General features: G+C 44.2%; 1 protein-coding gene across 1 annotated transcript in view; it reads left to right on the top strand.

The window, feature by feature from the left end:
- ATCAY (ATCAY kinesin light chain interacting caytaxin) overlaps window positions 1-23,667 on the top strand; it is a 161,625-nt gene that overhangs the window by 108,964 nt on the left and 28,994 nt on the right. Inside the window, exons 10-11 of the mRNA XM_082257121.1 lie at window positions 16,789-16,854; window positions 18,092-18,127. Of these exons, the coding sequence (XP_082113247.1) occupies window positions 16,789-16,854; window positions 18,092-18,127 (102 nt within the window). The remainder of the gene's footprint in view (window positions 1-16,788; window positions 16,855-18,091; window positions 18,128-23,667) is intronic.

The following is a 23,667-nucleotide window of genomic DNA, read 5'->3' as shown; positions in this document are numbered from 1 at the left end:
GGTTCACCATCAGCTGATTTGATGCTCCAGGTAGCTCAAGCACAGACCCAAATGTGCCAGGCCCTTATGCAGGTCATGGAAGCCCAAGGGAAAGTTCCTGAGACGTGAAAACAATTAAAAGTGTCAAATCTTTTCTCCCCTCGGGGTCGAGGACGTTTCACTTGTGGAGAAAAGGGGCACTTCAGGGCCCAATGTCCAAAATGGGGACTCAGTCCTGAAATAATGGAGGAATTGCTAAAGGCCATACAGAAATTCTTCCTTAATAAGAAGGCAGAAAACTTCAGGGGACCTCAGTGAAGGAGCCAATTGAGAGTCCCGCTAAAAGCCTGAGCTCCAGCAGTCATGAGGATGGTCACGATGACAGTGGGATGAGGTGTGCCTCCCTACCCTTCCCTAATGCCTCTATAACTCTGTGGGGATCCCCTGAATCTGGTAGAGAGACACAGGGGGTTGGTACCTCCACTCCACTTCCACAGAGAGAATTAAGAACTCCAAGAACCAAGTCCGTCAAGGTACAGACTATTGAACTCCCTGAAGGCCCCAAGCCTCGGAGGGCGAGAGACTTCAGTGCCAAGGACTGCCGGAAATTGTTCCAGCCCACCAAAGAAGTTGTACCCAAAAAGTTGGTGGGGCCGTCTCCTGTGGTGCCACTCCAAGTGGAAGGTATTTATACTAAGGCCTTATTGGACACAGGTGCCCAAGTAAAGTTGCTCTATAAGGATTTTTACCACGAGCATCTGAAGCACATCCCTTTATGCAAATTGGAAGAATTAGAGATCTGGGGTTTGGGGACTCAAAAATTCCCCTATGACGGATATATCCCTGTGAAGATAGCTTTTCAACCAGCAGCAGGGGCGGAAATGGAAGTGTTCGACACTCTGGCTGTAGTGTGCCCCCGACCCCCGGGTGCCAAACAGAATTCTTTAACTATTGGCACCAACACGGATCTGTTTTGAAGGATGCTTACCCCTTTGGCGATTAAAGGGTCAACGGAGGAAGAGGGGCATCCTAGGTTGAGATCAGCCTTCCAGCGAGTGTTGCAGGAGTAGAAGACCCCTGTTGAAGAAGTGGGGAAGCTCTGGAGGTTGGGCACCAAAGAGCGGGTGTTGCAACCTGGGGAGAGAACCTGCATGAAGGCTGTAGTGAAGCTGTCATGGGACCAGCCAGGCCCCTTTGTGATGGTAGAAGGGGATTTGTTCACAGAAGACAGCGGGATTGAACTAGTGTCGGAAGTGGTCCCGACCAGGGTCCTTCAGAGAAATGGTGGGAAGATTCCTGTAAGTGTCCGGAATATTATGACCCAGCCTGTACGCTTGAAGCATAGGATGGTGTTGGGACATGTGAGTGCTGCCTCTCTATTGACCCTTCAGGGTTGAAGAAAGAAAAGGACAAGGAAAAAGGGTTTAGAAGATACTTCTCCTAGCCGCCCAGCCATCCCTTTCAAGTGGGGGGAGCGGGTGAAGACACAATTGTCCCGATGGGAGAAGCTGTTTTCCAAAAAATTATTACGATGTGGGCTGTACTAAAAGTGCCCAACATCGTATACGCCTCGCGAGGACAGACCCTTTAGGGAGAGGGCTCGGAGGATACCACAGAGTGACCTGGAAGACCTTCGAGAACAATTGGCCGAGCTGAAGAAGTCAGGTGTCCTATGGGAGTCCCGTAGCCCTTACGCCTCGCCCATAGTGGTGGTGCATAAAAAGAATGGGACCATCAGGATGTGCATCGACTATCGCACCCTCAACCGTCGGACTATTCCAGATCAATACACCACCCCTCGCATAGAAGATGCTCTACAGTGTTTGTCCGGGGCTTAATGGTTTAGTGTATTGGACTTAAAGAGTGGGTATTACCAAATACCCATGCATCCTGAGGACAGAGAGAAGACCACACCCCATCAGCCCATTGGGTTTTTATGAGTTCAACCGCATGCCACAGGGGTTAGCAGGTGCCCCAGCAACTTTCCAGCGACTCATGGAGAACAATGTGGGGGATATGCACCTGATCGAAGTCCTAGTATACCTGGACGACATTATTGTTTTTGGAAAGTCTTTGGAAGAACACAAGGCCCCTTTAGAGAAGGTATTCCAGAGACTCTATGAAGAAGGGCTGAAATTATCCCTGGAGAAATGCCAGTTTTACCAGACATCTGTTACCTATTTGGGCCATGTGGTGTCTGCAGCAGGGGTGTCCACTGATCCGAAGAAGTTGGAAGCTGTCATTACTTGGCCAAGACTGACAAATGTGACTGAACTGAGATCCTTCTTAGGCTTCTGCTCCTATTACAGAAGGTTCGTGAAAAGCTTCTCTCAGATAGCTGGACCCTTGAATGAGCTGCTGAAGAGGGAAACTGAGGAAGAGAGTTTTTCACCTCGGAAGAATGAGATGTCAAGGAAAGGACCCAGAGGGTCCAAGAATCCATTCAAGCCCAGTGGGATACCAAGTGTGAACAGGCGTAGAGATGGCTTGGGGGGAGTGCTGTATCAGGAAGCTGAAGGGAGGCTGCGTCCTATTGCTTATATTAGTCGCAGTTTGTCTCCATCCGAGAAGAATTATCCCATGCACAAGTTGGAGTTCCTGGCCCTTGAGATGTCAAGGAAAGGACCCAGAGGGTCCAAGAATCCATTCAAGCCCAGTTGGATACCAAGTGTGAACAGGCCTTCTGGAAGTTGAAGGAGAGCCTCACTAAGGCTCCTGTCTTGGCCTATGCAGACCCGGCGAAACCCTATGAGCTACATGTGGACGCAAGTAGAGATGGCTTGGGGGGAGTGCTGTATAAGTGTAACGCTCCGGCGTTTATTTGTGTGGTGTGGATTTGCACCTCTGAGGGAGTGCAAGCCACCTGCCAAGGGGTAGATTATCATCTGAAAGGAGCCATGGGAGCTGAGGTACCTGGGGTTTTCCCTTCAGGGGTGCCCAGATGCTATTGTGACCTGACCCAAGTAAGGAATGAAGAACTTCCCCAACTATATAAAGAGGATGTGAGAAAAGCTCAGAGAGAAGATCCTCTAGGAGCAGTAGTACAGAGGGCTTTGAAGACAAAAATCTTAAACTCTTGGTGGAAAGTTCTATAGTAGGGACTAAAGTGGTCCATTGGGACTGGGAAAGGATTAAATTGAAGGATGGGATAGTTTACCGAGTAAAAACTGCGGAAGGTCTGGATGGAGTGTGTCAGCTGTTACCCGAGAAATACTGGCTGACTGTCTTGGCAGCGCTACATGATTCCCATGGTCATTTGGGGCCTGATCGGACTTTCCAGTTAGTAAGAGATAGATTCTACTGGCCATTCATGAGAAAAGAAGTGGAGGCTTACTGTAACTCCTGTATACGCTGCATTCAAAGGAAGACATTACCTCACAGAGTGGCTACTATGGGTCACCTACAGAGTCATGGTCCCATGACTTCCTGTGTCTCGAATCAGATTTGGGTGGGCATGGTAACATCCTGGTAGTGACCGACCATTTTACCCAATATGCTCAGGCTTTTCCTACTCGAGACCAGAAGGCTAGCACCGTGGCAAAGGTGTTAGTTGAGAAGTTTTTCGTTCACTATGGCTTACCACAAAGGCTGCACTCCGACCAGGGTCGAGATTTCAAGAGTAAACTGATCCAAAGACTGTGTGGATTGTTGGATATACAAAAGTCCAGGACCACTCCCTATGATCCTCAGGGAGATCCTCAGCTGAGAGATTTAACCGAACACTTTTAAATATGTTGGGAACATTACCTCATGTACTGGTACACGCTTATAATAGTACCGTCAACGACTCTATGGGGTTTTCCCCTTACTTTTTAATGTTTGGAAGAGAGGCCCGATTACCCATAGACTTGGCTTTTGGTACTTTAGTGGATCAAACTTCACAAGCCTCTTATAAGAACTACTGTATGTTGACCGACTTAGGCGAAATTAGAAGTTGGCTCATGAGAAAGCTATGTAAACCTCTGCTAATCAAGAGCAACGAAATAAGAAAAACTTTGACTTAAAGGTGAGGGTGCAAGACTTACAACCAGGTGACAAAGTACTGTTGAGAAATTTGGGAGTGCCGGGAAAGCATAAACTAGCTGACCACTGGCGCCCACAACCTTTTATCATTCATAAGAAGGTTCCTGGACTGCCAGTCTATCAAACCCATCCGGGGGGGAAAAGTGGGGCCTCTTAACCGCTTGCCGACTGCTCACAGTATATTTACTGCGGCAGTCAGCCCCTCGCAGGCAGAGCGACGTAGGTCTACGTCGCTAGCCTGTGAGGCTCTGGGGAGCGAGCGCGCGCCCGCGGAGGCGCGCTCCTGCTCCCACGCGGTCACGGACCCCCCCGCGCGTGTGACCGGCGGACCCGATGTCCGCCGGTCACTCGCGATCGTCGGGGGAGAGGGAGAAAGTCAGGCGGCTTGTGTAAACAAGCTGCCTGTCATTCTCCTCGGTGTAAAAACACTGATCACACGGTTCTACAATGTAGAACCGTTGATCAGTGTCCCTACAGCTCAACAGACAGCCAATCACCGTAAGAATCACGCCCCTAGGGACACACACAGCCCCTCCCTCTCAAATAAAGTTAACCCCTTCACTACCAGTGTATTTTTACAGTAACAGTGCATATGTATAGCACTGATTACTGTAGAAATGTCACTGGTAACCCCAAAAGTGTAAAAAATGTCAGTCAAGGGTCCGATCTGTCCGCCGCAATGTCGCAGTACCGCAAAAAAAATCGCAGATCGCCGCCATTACGCGTTAAAAAAAAAAACAACAAAAATGACAAAAATCTTTCCCTTTGTTAGTAAACGCGATAACTTTTGTGCAAACCAATAAAAATACGCTTTTTGCGATTTTTTTTTTTACCAAACATATGTAGCATAAAACAAATTGGCCGAAAATGTTAAAAAATTTTGATTTTTACATTTTTTTGGGGGGAATTTCATATAAAAAAATGTGAAAAATATTGTTATTTTTGCAAAATTGACGCTCTTTTTTTGTTTATAGCGCGTGATCAAAAAATCGCACAGGTGGTCAAATACCACCAAAAGAAAGCTCTGTTTGTGGGAAAAAAAGGACGTAAAATTCGTTTAGGTACACCGTCGCACGACCGCGCAATTGTCCATTAAAGTCACACAGTGACGAATCGCAAAATACCCCCTGGTCGTTTAGCAGCCAAATCCTCCGGGGCTTAAGTGGTTAAAGCATGGCATAGAAACCATCTGTTGCCTATTACTGAATCAGTCAGAACATCGACTGAATGGACCGAGGAAGAGGATACTCCCAGAACCCCTAGGTTGAGGCCCCGGCCTTCACAGAAGCCAAGAGCTGTTAGTGTGTTGGAAGAAGAGGGGGAAAGTGAAGGTGAAAGTGTCATCTTTGATTGGTGGTGGCCATCTTTTGAGGAACATTCTTCTTGTGAGCAGTCTCCATCCATTACTGATTGGCCCTCCATCCCTCTTCCTAAACGAGGAATTAGTCCAGGGCCCAGCCCGCCTATAAACAATGTGGGGCCAAGACAAATGGAGGAAGAGACCATACTGATCCCTGAGGGTCAGTCATGTAACGAGAGTCTCTGTGGATTCCCCTTCCTTAGAATTGGAAGAATCCGTTGTTGAGAATCCAAGTTTCTCTCCCATGGAATCGTTTGAAGATCTGTATGGGAGTCAAAGTTTGGAGATGTCTGTACCTCTGTATGAAACGGGCCTTTCTGATGACAACCAGGTAGCATCAATAAGTTCTGAGCTACAAGTAGAAGAGGACATTCCTGAAAGTGACAGTGGAATATCTTCTAGACTACGAAGGGAAATACACCCTCCTAAAAGACTGACTTATAGTACTTTGGGGGAAAGTTCTAAAGAACAGATCTCAACAGCACAACGGTCTATGCCATCGGCTGTCTCTTCTATTGACAGCTCTCAGGAAGAAAGTTCTATTCCACCCACTGACACTATTAAGTTGGCCACTGATTTTCTGTTAGCCCTTTGTGAGAGTGACCCCAATTTATCTGATGACATGTACAACACATTGTTAGACAGTGCCTTTATTAATACATTTTCAGTTGTTATGAATGCTACTTTAGATGGTTGATTAAAACTCTTAACATAGACTAATTCTTGTCTACTATAAGGAGAGACTTCATTATCTTTGGGGGACCAAAGATGTTCAAGTGGGGGGAGGATGTAGCCTGGTCGCAAGGCTAGTGTTGTTCAGACTGTTGTTCTGTTATTAAAGTTTTGCAAGAGTATTGACTCTTGAATTATGAGAGATATAGTTCCAGGAGGAGCCAGGACCATAGACTGCTCATGTAAAAGGACTCTTCTCTCAGGGAGCAATGTGACTCGCAGAGCCTTCTGGGAGTGTCTTTATAAAGGGGGGCAGGATCAACTTTTGCTCTCTTGCCTCGAGGGCAGCGTGCTGTGAGGAAGGGGAAGAGCTGCTGCAGATCACAGAGGAGTAGGCCGGAGGCCTGGCAGTGGACACCGGAGTGGGAGCAAGCGGTGTGAGCGGAAGAATCTCGGTAGTGTGACCGTGTGGAAGGACGCCCTGAGAGGCTGTGAGAGTCGCTAAGCAGAGTGGGACCTGGTTGGAGCGCAGAACAGAGTTCATGGTATTGGGTAAGAGAAATCCAGTATCAACACTTGACATACACCTAGACTGAGCCAGGGCAGGACTGCTGAACTGTTATAGCAGTGGGCCATATGGAATTTAACAGTCGCCACAGTACTAGGCTGGTTGCCTGTTGTGAAGCATCAGGATCTATTCTCTCATTCACCTGTTTGGATTACAATTATTAACTACCTTGGGGATTACATTTACCAATCACCTTTACTGTGGATTACAATTACTTTCTTTGGATTGGCTGAGGATTCCTTGCCGGTGAAGAATAGTGAGGCCTCACTCATCTTAGAGACTTGCAATCTAGCGTAAAGGGGGCCCCCGTTAGTATACAGAGTGCACTCTGATAGGTAGTTGGTGCAGATATACTATATTGCTAAAGAGTTATTAATGATACAATTTTTTCTTTGGGTACTGTCATATTAATTTGTGGTCACTCTCTGTTTACTTTAAACACAGTGTACTTACAGTATTATAGGGTATTAATCCTCTAGCATATATAGGTATACCTATATGTATATATGTGGGGATTGTACCTTTGATCCTGAGTGCTGAACCCTGCATAAGTCACAGGTTGGGGATTCAGGATCTATACTGCCTTTAACGTTCCTTTGTCATTGGTCATTGACCTTGTTTGTGCATTTCTAAAAACGCAAATCAAAGATCAGTAAATTTGATTCTTTATTGCAACCCTTTTCTTGTGGTCTTGATCATTTATAATGACAGAACCAATAGTGTCAGTTGGGTTGGAGGTCGTTCAGGGCAACCGAAGTGAAGAGGATATACCAGTATTAAGCCACTCCCCTGGGAGCAGGGCTACAGTAAAATGAAGTAGGCCTGTAGGTTGGAAGCAGAAATGTCATAAAAATTTTCATACATTGCACTCTGAAAGGAAACCTGGTCAAGAGAAATATTGAGGCTGTCTTTACTGAACTTAAAGCAGTATTAAAATCTCCCCTTTTCATCTTAAATATGTTAAATTTCACAAATAATACATTACTTTGTTAAGTATTTCTGGGAAGTTTATAGTGAGAACGTAACATGATGATTCTACTTGGCACTATATGCCCCATCATCCCCCTTCTCCTAGACCCAGCCTCGGGAGCCATAGCCATTTTAGTACATTGGAGGAGGAGCCAGGTCTTGGCTTTTTTTGCTTCAGGGCTGCCAGTGAGTGTACACAGCCATCATATGACCGTATGGCTGTACTCAAAGTCAAGAGTGTGCTCGTAAATGGTGGCTCCTGGGACTCTGCATGGCAGTGGAGCCATCCTAATGACAAGAAAAGAAAATAGAACCAAAGGCAAAACTTTTCTTCTCATGTTGTATAGAGTGGGGGGGGGGGTAAAAACCCTGTTCAGTATTTTTTGCCATATATGTCTCATTTGGGGAGATTTTCCTTCACTTGCTATCCCATAGCCAAAACAGGTAGTGAGAGGCAAACTCTCCAAAGTGAGGGAGTCCCTGGTTGTCATCGGGGTCACCAGAACTAGTGTCTCATTGTGCACAGGCACCAGTTAAAACTTGATGAATGTTGTATTCCCTCTCTAATTTATCTAAAGCTTTGAAAAAAAATGTAATGTATACTTGAAAGGATAAGTTCACCTTTCTGAACATGTTACAGCCATATTAAGGGTGTAACATGTAATATGTTCAGCATCAGACCTTGTAACAGCGAGCCAGAGATCTCTTCCCTGTACTCGCTGCAACAATTCAAAGAAAGCACGGCTGGCGGGGCTCCACCCACATGGCCGCATCATTGGTTCACTGATCCCTGTAAGTCAATGAACTTTGCAGCTGTTGGCTTGTAGTTCTCAGTGAGCTCATTGAGCGCTGCAGTGTTTCATTGATTCTTCCTGTCAGTATAAAACTGCCTGCCCGTGCTATGTACAGGCAGACAGCTTACACTAATATTCTGTAGGAGACCTGCATAACATCAGCGATCTGCTTATCGCTGGCGCAATGCTTTCCAGGCTCCTAAAGCATTTTTTTTCTTAATTAAAGTTAACTTATCCTTAATTAATACTTTAACTTCTGAAAATGTGTGTCACATTGACCTTAACTGACTTTTAAACTTCCTCATAAAGGGAGCCTGTAATTACAGGATTTTGTAAGTTTCAAGCAGTTTTTGCATTTTTATGGCAAAGCAAGACCCACCTTAACCACTTAAGCCCAGGAGGATTTGGCTGCTAAACGACCAGGGGGTATTTTGCGATTCGGCACTGCGTGACTTTAACGGACAATTGCGCGGTCGTGCGACGCTGTATCTAAACGAATTTGGTGTCCTTTTTTTCCCACAAACAGAGCTTTCTTTTGGTGGTAATTCACATGTGGTTATAAGCAAATAAATCAAACAGTGCAAAAATGTCCAATTCCAATAAACATTAAAATAAATACAGTCCCAGAATCATAATTTGTGCCATAGGTGATAAATTTTTTCATCCAAATTATAAGTGATTAAGGGTGCTTGAAAGCTCCACTCAAAAAGTGCTCCACGTGACTGGTGACACACTAGCAGCTCACCTCAAGGATAGGCTCTCACTGAGCCAAAACACGCATGTAAGGGATATAATACAGCAGCCTGGTACTCCTAGCTCGATCTCCTGTTCATCTTTCCAGATTATACCAGTAACGATATAGGGGATACAAAAAGACAAGGGATCTAGTGCTCTCTGCTTTAATGGGTTTATTGAGGCAATAAGTGATAAGAAGTGCACTTACATTGGCTGGCACTCATAGCAGTGCGGACTGTCTGCACATCAGAACATTCTCTACTAGTGTTCCTCCAGGTATCAGCGTGATGACGCATAGGCTCCTCCCCCGTACGCGTTACGTATTAACTTAATAAGACTGTATCGCGTTTACTAACAAAGGGAAAGATTTTTGTCATTTTTGTTGTTTTTTATTTTAACGCGTAATGGCGGCGATCTGCGATTTTTTTTTGCGGTACTGCAACATTGCGGCGGACAGATCGGACCCTTGACTGACATTTTTGACACTTTTGGAGTTACCAGTGACATTTCTACAGTAATCAGTGCTATACATATGCACTGTTACTGTAAAAATACACTGGCAGTGAAGGGGTTAACTTTTTTTGAAAAGGAGGGGCTATGTGTGTCCCTAGGTGCGTGCTTTCTACTGTGATTGGCTGTGGCTTCAGATGTATGAAGAGTGATCAACAGTTCTACATAGTAGAACCGTATGATCATCCTTCATACACAGGGGAGAATGACAGGCAGCTTGTTTACACAAGCCGCCTACTTTCTCCCTCTCCCCCGCCGATCGCAGAGTGACCGGCGGACATCGGTTCCGCCGGTCACACGCGCGGGGGGGTCCGTGACCACGCGGGAGCAGGAGCGCGCCTCCGGGGGCGCGCGCTCGCTCCCTAGACCCTCACAAGCTAGTGACATAGCCCTACGTCACTTTGCCTGTGAGGGACTGACTGCCGACGTAGATCGGCGTTAGGCAGTCGGCAAGTGGCTAAAGGAGAAGTACAGCAAAAGCTCTTTTGCCTGTACTTCCCCTGTGGATCACAGGAGTGCAGTTCGTTCTGCTGTCAGCTGACATCACAGAGCCACTCTAGGTTGGGGCAAGATGGTGACAATGAATTTGAGATCTGCCCACACGCCTGAACCGGCACACGGCTCAGCCTCTCAGCGAGCCGCTGAGAGCCTGAGCCGGCCACCCCCACCTCTTCCAGAGTGCTGCACTCCAGTGGGCAAGGGGAGAGGGGGGGCAGAGCAGAGAGCTGGTGACTGCCAGTCACGGCTCTCTGCTCTTCCCCCCCCCCTCGTTCACTGGAGCGCAAGGCTGTGAAGGGGATGGGGGTGGCTGGCTAAAGGAACCTTGAGAACCAAGCGATCAGTGGTGTTTGATCGCTCGGTTCTCAGTCTTAGAGTTGGCGGGGGAAAGATGCAGCAGTAGACCGATGCTGTATCCACCTAGGTAAGTATAATTAGAAAAACCAACCCATACTTCTCTTTTAAGCAGGTCCAGTGCAGGTCAGAAGGTGGCCAATTGTAGGTCAAATTCACCTGTCTATGAACCATGATTTAAACACCTTTGAAGAACGTTATATTATTAGTTTTAAATGACAGTCAGATAAGGTCTTCAATCCTCATTCCATTTAGGGGTTTACATTTAATATATGTGAGAGTTTACTGTATCCTACCTAAAGCGGTTGTTCACTCTGGGGAAAAAAAATTATAAGAGTGTACCTGTGAAAACTAGGAACCTGCTTCTCCACCCCCCATATGAGAGAGGAAGGGGCAGAGGACTTGAAACTGAATTTTCCCTTTTGGGTGAAGGTCCGCTTTAAATACGCCATCTGTGGTCAAAATTTAAAAAAACATATATTTATTTCTACATTGCATTTCAATAGGCTACTTATATTAGTCTGAATGATCTTGAACTTTGTAAATTTACTCTGTGATGATCCCCACACATTTACTTCCTTAAATTCTGTGACTCATATTCACTATGCCATACTGTTAATCACTGCTGTGTCACACATTTCACAGAGTGTGCCTTCTGCACAGGTACTAACAGGAGTTTCAGGAGGTGGAGTCAGTACAGAAATCACTGCTTGCAGGCAGCAAGGTACCATGGGATATGTAGTCCCTAGAAATGGAAAGTAGGCTAGAGAGGAGAAGCTGCAATGCATGCAAGGAATCCAGGAAGTTGTAGAAAGAGATGGCTAGCAGACAGGCAGAATTCACAACATGTGAAACCTGAATGGGATGGCAACTCTAATACTGTAAATATTAACTATATGTGCTAAAAATACTGCTAATGTGCAAACATGACGGGTGATTAACCAATATATTGTTTAAAGATCACACACATCGTAAATGCAGCATAAAAAAACTGTACATACTGTAAATCAGGGGTCTTCAAACTTTGGCCCATCAGTTGTTCAGGAACTACAATTCCCATTGTGCCTAGTCATGTCTGTGAATGTCAGAGTTTTACAATGCCTCATGGGATGTGTAGTTCCGCAACAGCTGGAGGGCTGTAGTTTGAGGATCCCTGCTGTAAATCATCGTTCAAACACATATACAGTATCTCACAAAAGTGACTACACCCCACACATTATCGTAAATACTTTATTATATCTTTTCATGTGACAACACTGAAGAAATTACACTTGCTACAATGTAAAGAAGTGAGTGTACAGCTTGTATAACAGTGTAAATTTGCTGTCCCCTTTAAAATAACTCAACAGACAGCCATTAATGTCTAAACCGCTGGCAACAAAAGTGAGTACACCCCTACGTGAAAATGTCCACATTGGGCCCAAATAGCCATTTTCCCTACCCGGTGTCATGTGACTCGTTAGTGTTACAAGATGTAAATGGGGAGCCGGTGTGTTAAATTTGGTGTTATCGTTCTCTCTCTCATACTGGTCAATGGAAGTTCAACATGGCACCTCATGGCAAAGAACTCTCTGAGGATCTGAAAAAAAGAATTGTTGCTCTACATAAAGATGGCCTAGGCTATAAGAATTTTCTCAAGACCCTGAAACTTAGCTGCAGCACGGTGGCCAAGACCATACAGCGGTTTAACAAGACAGGTTTCACTCAGAACAGGCCTCGCCATGGTCGACCAAAGAAGTTGAGTGCACGTGCTCAGCGTCATATCCAGAGGTTGTCTTTGGGAAATAGACGTATGAGTGCTGCCAGCATTGCTGCAGAGGTTGAAGGAGTGGGGGGGGTCAGCCTGTCAGTGCTCAGACTATACGCCGCACACTGCATCAAATTGGTCTGCATGACTGTCGTCCCAGAAGGAAGCCTCTTCAAAAGATGATGCACAACAAAGCCCGCAAACAATTTGCTGAAGACAAGCAGACTAAGGACATGGATTACTGGAACCATGTCCTGTGGTCTGCTGAGACCAAGATAAACTTATTTGGTTCAGATGGTGTCAAGCCTATGTGGTGGGAACCAGGTCAGGAGTACAAAGACAAGTGTGTCTTGTCTACAGTCAAGCATGGTGGTGGGAGTTTCATGGTCTGGGGCTGCATGAGTGCTGCTGGCACAGGGGAGCTATAGTTCATTGAGGGAACCATGAATGCCAAAATGTACTGTGCCATACTAAAGCAGAGCATGATCTGCTCCCTTCGGAGACTGGGCTGCAGGGCAGTATTCCAACATGATAACGACCTCAAAAACACCTCCAAGATGACCACTGCCTTGCTAAAGAAGCTGAGGGTAAAGGTGATGGACTGGCCAAGCATGCCTCCAGACCTAAACCCTATTGAGCATCTGTGCGGCATCCTCAAATTGAAGGTGGAGGAGCGCAAGGTCTCTAACATTCACCAGCTCCGTGATGTCATCATGGAGGAGTTAAAGAGGACTCCAATGGTAACCTGTGAAGCTCTGGTGAACTCCATGCCCAAGAGGGTTAAGGCTGTGCTGAAAAATAATGGTGGCCACACAAAATATTGACACTTTGGGCCCAATTTAAACATTTTTACTTAGGGGTGTAATCACTTTTGTTGCCAGCAGTTTAGACATTAATGGCTGTGTGTTGAGTTATTTTGAGGTGACAGCAAATTTACACTGTTATATAAACTGTACACTCACTACTTTACATTGTAGCAAGTGTTGTCACATGAAAAGATATAATAAAATATTTACATAAATGTGAGGGGTGAACTCACTTTTGTGAGATACTGTAGTGCCACATAATATAATTCCACATCCAGTAGTGCTGTGCTGTGCTTGTGCAAGCTCCACCACAAAAACAAGATTTGTGCCACACATCACATTTGTGGGGTTAAAGTGCTCACTATGTGACCCCAGTATCTGCCCACATTTATCAGATATTTTTGACCTCTTACATAAGCAAGCAGGTCAAATAGCATTCTGTAACACTCCTTAGTTGTATGCTCCAAATACCGCAGTTAATCTCAGCAAATCCTTAATTCTATACATAAAATTGTAGAATAAATCACCTGTAATACAATCAGGATGCACCGCTTCACCAATATCAAACTTGGTGTGGCGTGCCTCCAAAGAAATGAAGTGACGTCAACCAGAAGTGTAATGAGTGCACTGGCTTTTCCTGTATTTTAAAACAAACAGGTGCTGCGCCAGAAAATGAATATGTAAAAAAAAAAAAAATGTATGTATAATGACAATATGTGTAAATAATAAGCAAACTCAATGACCTTAAATCATAAGTGCTTCCCAATATCACACAAAAAAATCAGAAAATAAATAGGTGTCAATAAATCAATGTGTGCATACACTCAAAATCATAAAATTAAATGTCCATAAATAGGTGCATTCCAATCCTCAAAGTAATGGCCACCACAGACGTGATTAATATATGATATTGTGCTTCACTCCACCGCCACCAGAGATCAAAGCCTCTCACCTTAAGATTTGACCCAGAACACTGAGTCAAAAACAGCTTTTTTACCCCTCTGGGGTCACAGGCAGATGTCCCCAAATGGTAAAGAAGGTCTCAGACGGATGCACAGGGACAAGGTTACAGCGATGGTGCCGCATTCACACAGGGCACATAGAGATCACCACATAGGCAAAGAAGCAAAAAGAAATCTAATGCTCTCCGTGCGGATAAGCTTCTAACAGCCGTTTATTAAAATCAATATACTCACAGCCACTTGGAGTCATGCTTGTAAAAATTAGATTGCACAGCATGACATATTTATTTTCTGGCGCAGCACCTGTTTGTTTTGAATTACTTATATTGTGGAAGTGGATAACACTATCTGGTGGTGGCTGCCGGATATTTTTTTCAAAAAATCTTTTTCTATTTATTTCACATAACTGCGCTGATAGCTTTTTTGCACATTTTTTCCTGTATTTTGTCTTTTAATAAAACAGCTCTCTTTTTCTCCCCTATTTTTTTGGCGTCGCTCCTCGCATAATGATGATGTTAACACTTGTGCAACCTATAGGATTGTGGATTTGCAGAGGTCAATTGTGGTATTTGGAGTATACAACTAAGGAGCGTTACAGACGCTATTTGACCTACTCACTTATGTAAGAGATCAAAAATATCTGGTGAGTGCGGGCAGATACTAAGTCACCCAGGGATTAACCCTACAAATGTGAGATGTGGCATGAATCCTGCATTTGTGGGGGAACGTGCATGGAGGATTTCTTGTGTTTTCTGGACTTTCTTTGTAGAAGCACAGCACTATTGGATGTGGACTTTTTTTATTTAGTACTATATGTGTTTGAAATGACGATTTATGTGACATTTTTACATTGCATCCGTGATATGTGGGACCTTTTCACAATATATGGGGTAATCACTTGTAATTTTGCACATTTGCATTTATAGATTATTTATATACAGTAAAACTTTGGATTGCAAGCATAATTTGTTCCGGAAACATGCTTGTAATCAGTGGCGGCCCGTCCATTGGGGGTGCAGGGGCACCGCCCTCCCATCCATGCGTCTGGCCCCCTAATTTACATGCATGGTGCTGGACGCATGGATTCCAATAGGGGACTTTTTTTATTTGAAGCATGTGATTAGAGCCAGAGGCTCTAATAGGTTTCAAAAAAGGGTGGGCTCGGGGCGCAGAGCACTGCGCCCTGAGCCCACCCAGTTGTGGGACAATAGCGAATGAATATTCGCTATTGTCACACTGACTCTCCTCCCAGCCATCAGAAAGAGGGTTGTGAGACCCCTTTCCCGAATGGCCAAAAGGAGAAGTGATCTTACTGGCCAGTGGCCAGGAAGAGGCAGAAGACACACGGCTGGAGGAGAAGGACACCGGCTCAGCCATCCAGCCCTCCCCGGGTCAGACAGGAGGAAGGAGGAGGTAGGGAGGCAGACCATTGGGGGGGGGGGGAATGTGTCGCCTGCCAACTGACTGACTGACTGACTGACCGACCGTCTGGGAGGTGGGATGCGCATTGGCTTGAGCCCCCCCAAATTACCGAGTACCAGCCTCCACTGCTTGTAATCCAAAGCACTTGTTTATCAAAGCGAATTTCCCCATAAGAAATAATGGAAACTCAGATGATTCATTCCACAACCAAAAAGAAGTGTCAATAGGGAATGCATAAACCAAAATCCAGTAGTACAGTTTTACCCCAGATGCCTGCATACTTATGGCGCTTTTCCACTGCATGGAACCGTACCGGTTCAGCACGCTTTTGTGCTTTTCCACTGCGGTACCGCATGGTATAGGGTCGGAACGGTTCGGTACGGTACGGTATAGGTTTGCTTTTCCACTGCATGGAACCGAACGGTACGGTACGGTACGGCTCTGAAAAAACAGTACCTACTCGATTGTGGTTCCAACAGGTACCAAACTGGTACCATATCCCACAATCCTTTGCATGCAGTCACTACTAGCCACTGATTGGTCAGAGAATCCCACCCACCCCATTGTTATCCCACCCACTTAACTTTAGTACTACTTTAGTGGAAAAGCAAACCTGTACCGTACCGAACCGTTCCGACACTATACCATGCGGTACCGCAGTGGAAAAGCAAACCGGCCAAGCAGGGCCGAGTAGAGCCGAGCCGGTACTAGCCGGTACTTGCAGTGGAAAAGTGCCATTAGATGTGCCTGTTTTAATCATCAACCATGTGAGTTACTAAATGTTGTACCTTCATTAAATGTAACCATATTGCTCCACTTAGAGGCGCCTTTCTTCTCTTTCAGTTGCTACTCGTATTGCAAGACATCGCTCGTTTATCAAGTTAAAATATATTTTAAAATTTTGCTTGTCTTTAAAAACACTTGCAGACCAAGTTACTTGCAATCCAAGGTTTTACTGTATTTCACAGTATTTATAGAACATATAATTTTTATATTTATTTTAGCACTGTCATTTTACTCATGTTTCACTAATGTGATACTTTAGGCATCTCACAGCAGCTATTTTATATACATACAAATTTTCTGAGGAAGCTCAGGAGATTATTTTATTTTTTAGAATTTGCAACATGAAAGATTGGGATTTTTTCGTTAAGTTTTATATTGGGTTGTCAAAAATAACTATTGTTTGTATTGCTATTACAATGCTGATGTTATAAAATGAAATTGTATGCTGTGACCATAACTTTGCTTTAAGTCACTTGTTCTCAAATTGATCAGCATTTATATTTCTTTCTACTTTTAATAATCAAATTAGGTAACATCTTGCTAGACTCATTATAGGTTATATAAAAAAAAAAAAAATAATAATTTTTACCCTTTAAATTGTAGTGTGCACGTTGAAAAAGCGTCAGGAGAAACAGAAAATTTCCCAATGTACCATGCAACCACAACCAAGTATGTGTCTATATTGTGATATTTTGTATGGACCTGTTTTTGGAAATCCGAACAAACTGATGTATTTTTATTTTTAGTAAATTTCAAAATGCAGATGTATCTAAATGTATGATTAAAAAAGGTTCTATATACATTTTCATCATGTGCTGCAGATCACTCATTTCTGTAACTTAAATATTATGCAGAAATCAATCAAGATTTCATGGCAATTATGCATTAAACTAAGTTTTAATTAAGCTATATTAAATATATCCAGAATTTGCAATAGAGTAGGCAGATTTGATTAAACATTTCTAAGATACGTTCCAGTCTGCCTGTCTAATTATTGAACTGGTTAAAGGGTGATATTGGGACATCTCCTTGGTTCGGAAAAATGCTGCATGTGGAGCCAATGCCTCATCCTGGGGTATACACTACACCCATTATGGTCACAGAATGGGCTAGCAAATCAACCTGCTATTTTGATTTAGATGCCACATCATCAATGGCATAATTGCCCATGTTTGGACTTAAAGTATTATTGAAATAGAAAATATATATATGTTCAAATATGAGAAAATTGTAACATGAAAGTATTAGAAACACTGTCAGATTGTTCTTGTCTGTATTTCTGCTGATGCAATTCGCTCTCTTTTTTTTTTGTCCTGGTGACCATTGTCACAATTACAGAAAGTGATTAGAAACCCCACATGTTAAAGCTGTCACCAGCACAGGATAAGAACTCAAATCTTTGAATAGGGACAGCTCTCAAAGGAGAGATCCCAACTCACTTCTAGAGGATTTTCACTGACTATTGTTTCTCCAGAAATGGAAAAAAAGGAAAATCTCTCCACAAGGACCCCAAAAGCAAAAAAAAAAAAAGTCAGGTGCTTTAATCCATCGCCACTCTAACCAAAAACAAATTGCCTAGAAATACGCTTCAAGTTTTCTCCTGAGATTTAGTTATTGAGGATATCTTCCTGTACCAATAGACATAATAGTCCTCTTTATCTGTGGGTAACTGAGGGTAGCTTAGAGATCAGAGTCTTGCCCTCCTAGAGTATATAGCAAGACAGTTAACAGTTATTGCTCTCTGACAATCAGATTTACAATGTTTTATGCACTTTAATATTTTACTGCAAATGATGCAAATAGGAATGTAACAGATAAAATGCTAGCCCATTCTTTATGCTACAGCCCTTATACACCATTTAACGCTCTGTCTGATATTAAGCTTCTATTTTTTATTGCATTCCAGGGACGAAGAAAGGGAGGAAAAGATTGAAACGACAAGGTATTGACATAATTTATAATATAAAAAAATAAATTTTATGCTCCATGTGCACATAGATTGTTTGCAGAAGATACTAGTACATTTATATTGACATGATTAGTACAGTTTATTTTGCTTGCCAGGCAAAAGAACATTTGTTCATTTAGCCCTCCTTCACATTGAATGCGGATTTGAAATTGTGCAACTTTATCTCAAATTGCACAATTTCAAAGCCCCATGTCAGTGTGACTTCAGGTGTGACATCTGTGTGGCTTCGTGCACCAAAAGTAGTGCAGGAACTACATTTTCAAATCAATGCAGCACCGCAAAGTCTGTGCTGTATTGATTTAGGCATGGCCATTGCCGACATGATGGGTGTGACTTTTTATGCGATTTGACCTGTCGAATTGCATGAAAAGTCACTCCAATATGAACGAGGGCTTAAATTGGTTGTAAACCCTTGAATATTCCCACTGAGGGGACTAGCCTCTGGTGATACACAGAGATTAAACAAATCCTCCTACATAAGTTGTGCCGGTTCCCTGTCTTCCCTATAGACTTCGAAATAACACAGATAAAAGGCTTTTTCTTAGCTCCAGGAAACAGGGAAAGCAGGGATCTGACTGCACAGAATAGTGAGGCATGCTCTATGTAATCTAAGACCTGAATGGAGGGAAAGGACACAACCCCATCTACAAAGTCTCTTAACCACTTACCAACCGCTCGCCGTCGATTTCCGTCGGTCCTTTGCAGATAGCTGCCATACCCTGGTATTTTTTTGAACAGGGGGCGATCGGCTTTCAGATAAGGGTGGTCCCAGCGGCAGATTCACAGCGGGATCACCCTTACGGTGCAGCGGAAAAGGTGCCCCCCTCCCGCCGCGTGCCGGCTGTTTTCCCCGCTTACCGGACCCCCTGGTAGCGGGGAAAACGATACGGTCCCGGATCCTCAGAGACAGGAAGTCGAGGGAGGGCAAGTTGGCCCCCACTCGACTCTATGGTCTTGGAGGACCAGCGCAACGTCAAAGGGGCGTGGTGATTGAGTAGGATGTGTGAGGAGTGAGCTCTCTTGAACCACGAGGGGAATCCCTACCAAAATGGTCTCTCTGCCATAAGCCTGCCCGGAGTCTGGACCTGAAGATTGCACCCGAGGATTGTTATCAGTCCACCAGTCCACTTGAGCCTGCTCTGCTCCGTCTGCATGCATGCCAGGCTTGCCTGAGCCTGCTTTTGTTTGCCTGACTGAGTCAGCCGCAAGCCGTGAACCATTTGAGCGCCCCCTAAGTCAGAGTCAGCTGTGAGCTCTTTGGAGCCCTTCGGAGCCCCCTCTGTTTGCCTCCTATCTTCCCCCTGCTGAATAGTACAACTGCGCCGTCAAAACCTGAACCTTGTCAATCCTGGTATGCCACGCAGGAAGAGAGATCCACCACAGCCCCAGAAATTATCAGGCTTCTTTCTGCCAGTGACCCGAGCCTTGCCAAGGGTGGCCGGTACCTCGTCGAAGGAATCGGTGGCGCTGCCCCCACCCCGTCACTGCAGCCACAACAGCTGCAGCCGTGGCTAGAGGAGCAGGTTTGAGCCTCGCCGCCAGGCTACATAATTGGGCAGGATTTACACATGAGGACTCTAACACTGGATCCATATAGTCAATCCTTGGCTAGCTCCTTAGCTAGTCAGCCCGCCAGTCAGTCCCTAGTGGAAGTAGAGGGAAGGGGAGACAAACAAGCGGCTACTTCTCCCTCCGCAATGGCAGCGGCTACAAAAGTCAAAACGGGGGCAAAAGAGATGAATATAACGCCTATACCTGACATTCGATGTCCTGGCAGGCCTGGACCATAGAAGGAACTCCCTACGTGATACGTGGAAGCCAGGCGCAGGTGAGCCAGGCACAGGGGTGACTTCCTTGTACTCTGTATCTTATACTGCACTTGATACTAATGATCCTATGGACCCCATGGACAATTTTCCTACTTCTGGTCAGCCATTGTCAGATATTGTGCTTAAAGATATGCTTATCTCTCTTCATTCATCAATACACAGAGATGTCGTTTCTGCCATGACAAAAAGTCAAGTTTAAGCGCAGGCTTTGGGGGAGAGGGTCAACCATGTTGAGCAAGCAATGGGGTTTTATTCCTCATCATTTAATACTCTAGTTTATGCCCACTCTGCTATTAAGAAGGAAGTGTTATGGTTAAAAGATAAAGGCTCTAATACTATGATTTCATCTCTATCTGACGGACTCTCCACCAGTGGGGTATCAATAAAGATCCACCAATGGGGGACCCAGAGGAGCCTAGGCCGCAGATAATCCATTCTGAATGGCAGACTGTAACACATAAGCATTCTAATTCAAAAGGCAAACACAAGCAAAGTATTCCTCAAATCAAAAAATAAACACTGTTTACTCACTATAATAGGATCCCCCTTTTTAAGGGACTGATGGAATTCAGTTCCTTTCTCTCCCTCAGTAGAATTAGGCAGTTATCACTGCCTTTGGAACCCTTTTGTGTCCTACTTTTCTTTTTATTTATATATTTTTTTTTTTGCCTTTTTTTTTTATACCTTCTTCCCCTTTTTTTGGGGGGGGGGGTATACCAGCATCTACAATGCACTATATTTGACATTAATGGATAGTTTGTCTAGAGTTATAGCCAGCTTACTAGACAACCTTTGGCATTTTGAGATAGCTATCCAATTTCGTACATGGCTTAAACTAGCTCTATTTGGAAAATTTGCAATAAAATCTCTATCCATTTTAGGGTCGCAAATAATGGGCGTTGTAATATTTTGTATTACAATATCTATCCATTATGACTATAAGATGTCTATCTCTCAATGCTATGGGTTTAAACCACCCCGCAAAAAGGTTTTCAATGTGGAAAGAGGCTGAAAAGGTCAGAGCTGATATTCTCAGCATACAAGAGACACACTTTTTAGCCTCTAAAGAGCCATACACACTATAAGATTTTCTGAAGACTTTTTCCTTCAGATTTACCTTTTCTCTGTAGTTCAAGGGCCTGCCAGATTGCATACAAATTGAAAGTGTTTAGGTTTGACCTCATATTATATGGTTTTGGTAAATCTAAAGGAAAAGGTCTTCAGAAAATCTTATAGTGTGTATGGCCCATTACCCTCCTAAGTGTTCTCATCAGAAATATCCTAATATCTTTTTCGCTAATGCTCCAGAAAAAGAGCGTGGGCTGCTTTTAGCTTTCAGAGATACTATAAGATTCCAGCTTAAAAAAGTCTATTATAGATGAAGATGGTCGATATATTATTGTCCTTTGCAATATTAATGAACAGCCTTACACTTTGGTAGCTATTTATGCTCCCAATAGGCACCAGCTACGTTTTTTTCACAGACTGTTAAAGAAAGTAACCACCAATATATATGGACATCTTATTATTGGCGGAGACTTTAATTTGACAGCCAGCCCGGCATTGGACTCTTCATCTAAGAGTATGACTAAAAATCCATCTCTAAATAAACTGTTGCATGATGAAAGTCTCTATGATGTATGGAGGTGCCAGCACGCCAATGAAAGAAATTATACTTTTTTTTCTGCCAGTCATTGCACATATTCTCGCATAGATTTATGTTTAACAGTCCAATGGTTGTTGCAAAAAGTTCTCGTCCACTATACACAACATTACATGGTCGGACCTTTCTGCTATATCCTTGGTTTTGGATGAAGGGGCTGCCTCTTCTCTTAAAACTATTTGGCGGTGCAATCTTAATTTAATTCAGGATTCTACAATATCTAAAGGGATCTCCCAAAATCTCAGAGATTTCTTGTTATATAATACAAACTCAGTCGCTAATCCGTATACCCTGTGGAATGCCCACAAGGCATACATTAGGGGAATATTTATTCAGCAAGGCGCTAGGTAAAAAAAAAATGTCAACTCTCGATTAGACACTTTGATAGATCAGATAAATGCCCTAGATACTCTTAATAAAGCTACACCAACTTTAAGCACCGCAAATTCCCTACAGCGACTTAGATATGAACTGCGGTTCCTATTAATCCAGAAATATGATATATATTTTAGACGTATCTAAAAAGGTGCGTACAAGAGCAAAAGCCCATATAAGCACTAGCAGCGCTAAACACAGCCCGTCTAACAAAGGCAACGAATATACATAGCTATATTATATTTAGCAAGTGGATCCAAAAAACATATATACTGTTCATCAAAGTCCATAAAGTTCATACGGTGGAGTCATGCAGAAACAGGGGTGCCTGTGAAATCCGGTGACCTGATATCACTAAAAGGAATCAGTGCTGTGTGTACACAGAGAATCTTCTTTGCTGTTCCCACAGCAGCCACCAAAAATCCTTCACCACACCGCTGTGCTCCCCCCTATGAAGTGAACACGTACCCTTAACACTTGGGTGAAGCGCTTTATTCAACCAGTGATCCTCCACTCTACAATGGTGATCCACCTTTGTTCTCAACTCCAGCTGGTATATGATGATCAGCACCTCCTCCTCTCCTCTCACATGTAAAGAGAACGACAGGGACCCATAGTAGTATTAAAATCACACTCACATGGGATGAAATATAGTTAGGCAGAAAAAGTAACCGAAGGCAATATCCCTATCCTACCACTGTCAACGTTGTCTCCACTGAGCCGCACGGTACGGGTTATCCTGCCACTGACTTCCCAATAAGCGCCTGGACTCAGATAGCGCGACGTGGGGATTCCAGATGCTCCTCGGGGTTACCAGAAAGGCCGTGTGCTCACGCCCTGGCACGTTTCGTCGGCACGGACTTCTACTGAGAGCGTGAGCACGCAGCATCATTACCTCATCTATATACTCGCTGGGGAAAAGTACTAGGCAGGTGTAATCGCTCAAGCAATTAGCGCCGGCCGGAAGTCACCCTCCGCCAGCCTCCATGACCGCCCATCCGAACGCTGGAGACACCGGAACTACCGCAACAGACCCCGCCCCTCGACGGAAACAGGAAGTGCAGCCATCGGCCTCCATGACCGCCCATCGGAACGCTGGAGACGCCGGAACCACCACACTCAATCCCGCCCCTCCACGGAAACAGGAAGTACAGCTGCAGCCGGCTTCATGACCGTCCCTGCGGACAGTGGAGACATCATCTTTACATACTCCGTCCCAGCCACCATTCTTTGCATATTTATACAAAAATAAATGCAACCACTATAATAAATTATAACCACTATGCAAATGCTAATAGAGCCGGCAAGATGCTAGCTAGTAAATTTAAAAACACACGGACGAAAACTAAGATACCATACTTAGTGCATCCCACTTCTCAACATAAAATTGTAAACCCCCAAGAGATTCCGGATCAATTTGCAGATTTTTATAGCAAATTATATAACCTTAAAGATGACCTACTTACTCCACAACCCACCATAGATAATATAAATTTGTTTTTGTCAGATCTACCTTATTTAACAGAAGAACATCTCAACACTCTGAACGCTTCATTCAGTGTTGGAAATAGAGAAGGTATCAATTCCCTCTCAAAGGGGAAATCCCCTGGACCGGACGGCCTGCCGGCCAGTGTTAATTTCGTAGA

The sequence above is a fragment of the Pelophylax lessonae genome (genome assembly GCF_965119305.1).
Source record: "Pelophylax lessonae genome assembly, chromosome: 1".
NCBI classification, from domain to species: Eukaryota; Metazoa; Chordata; class Amphibia; order Anura; family Ranidae; genus Pelophylax; species Pelophylax lessonae.
This window is presented reverse-complemented; position numbering and strand designations above follow the sequence as displayed.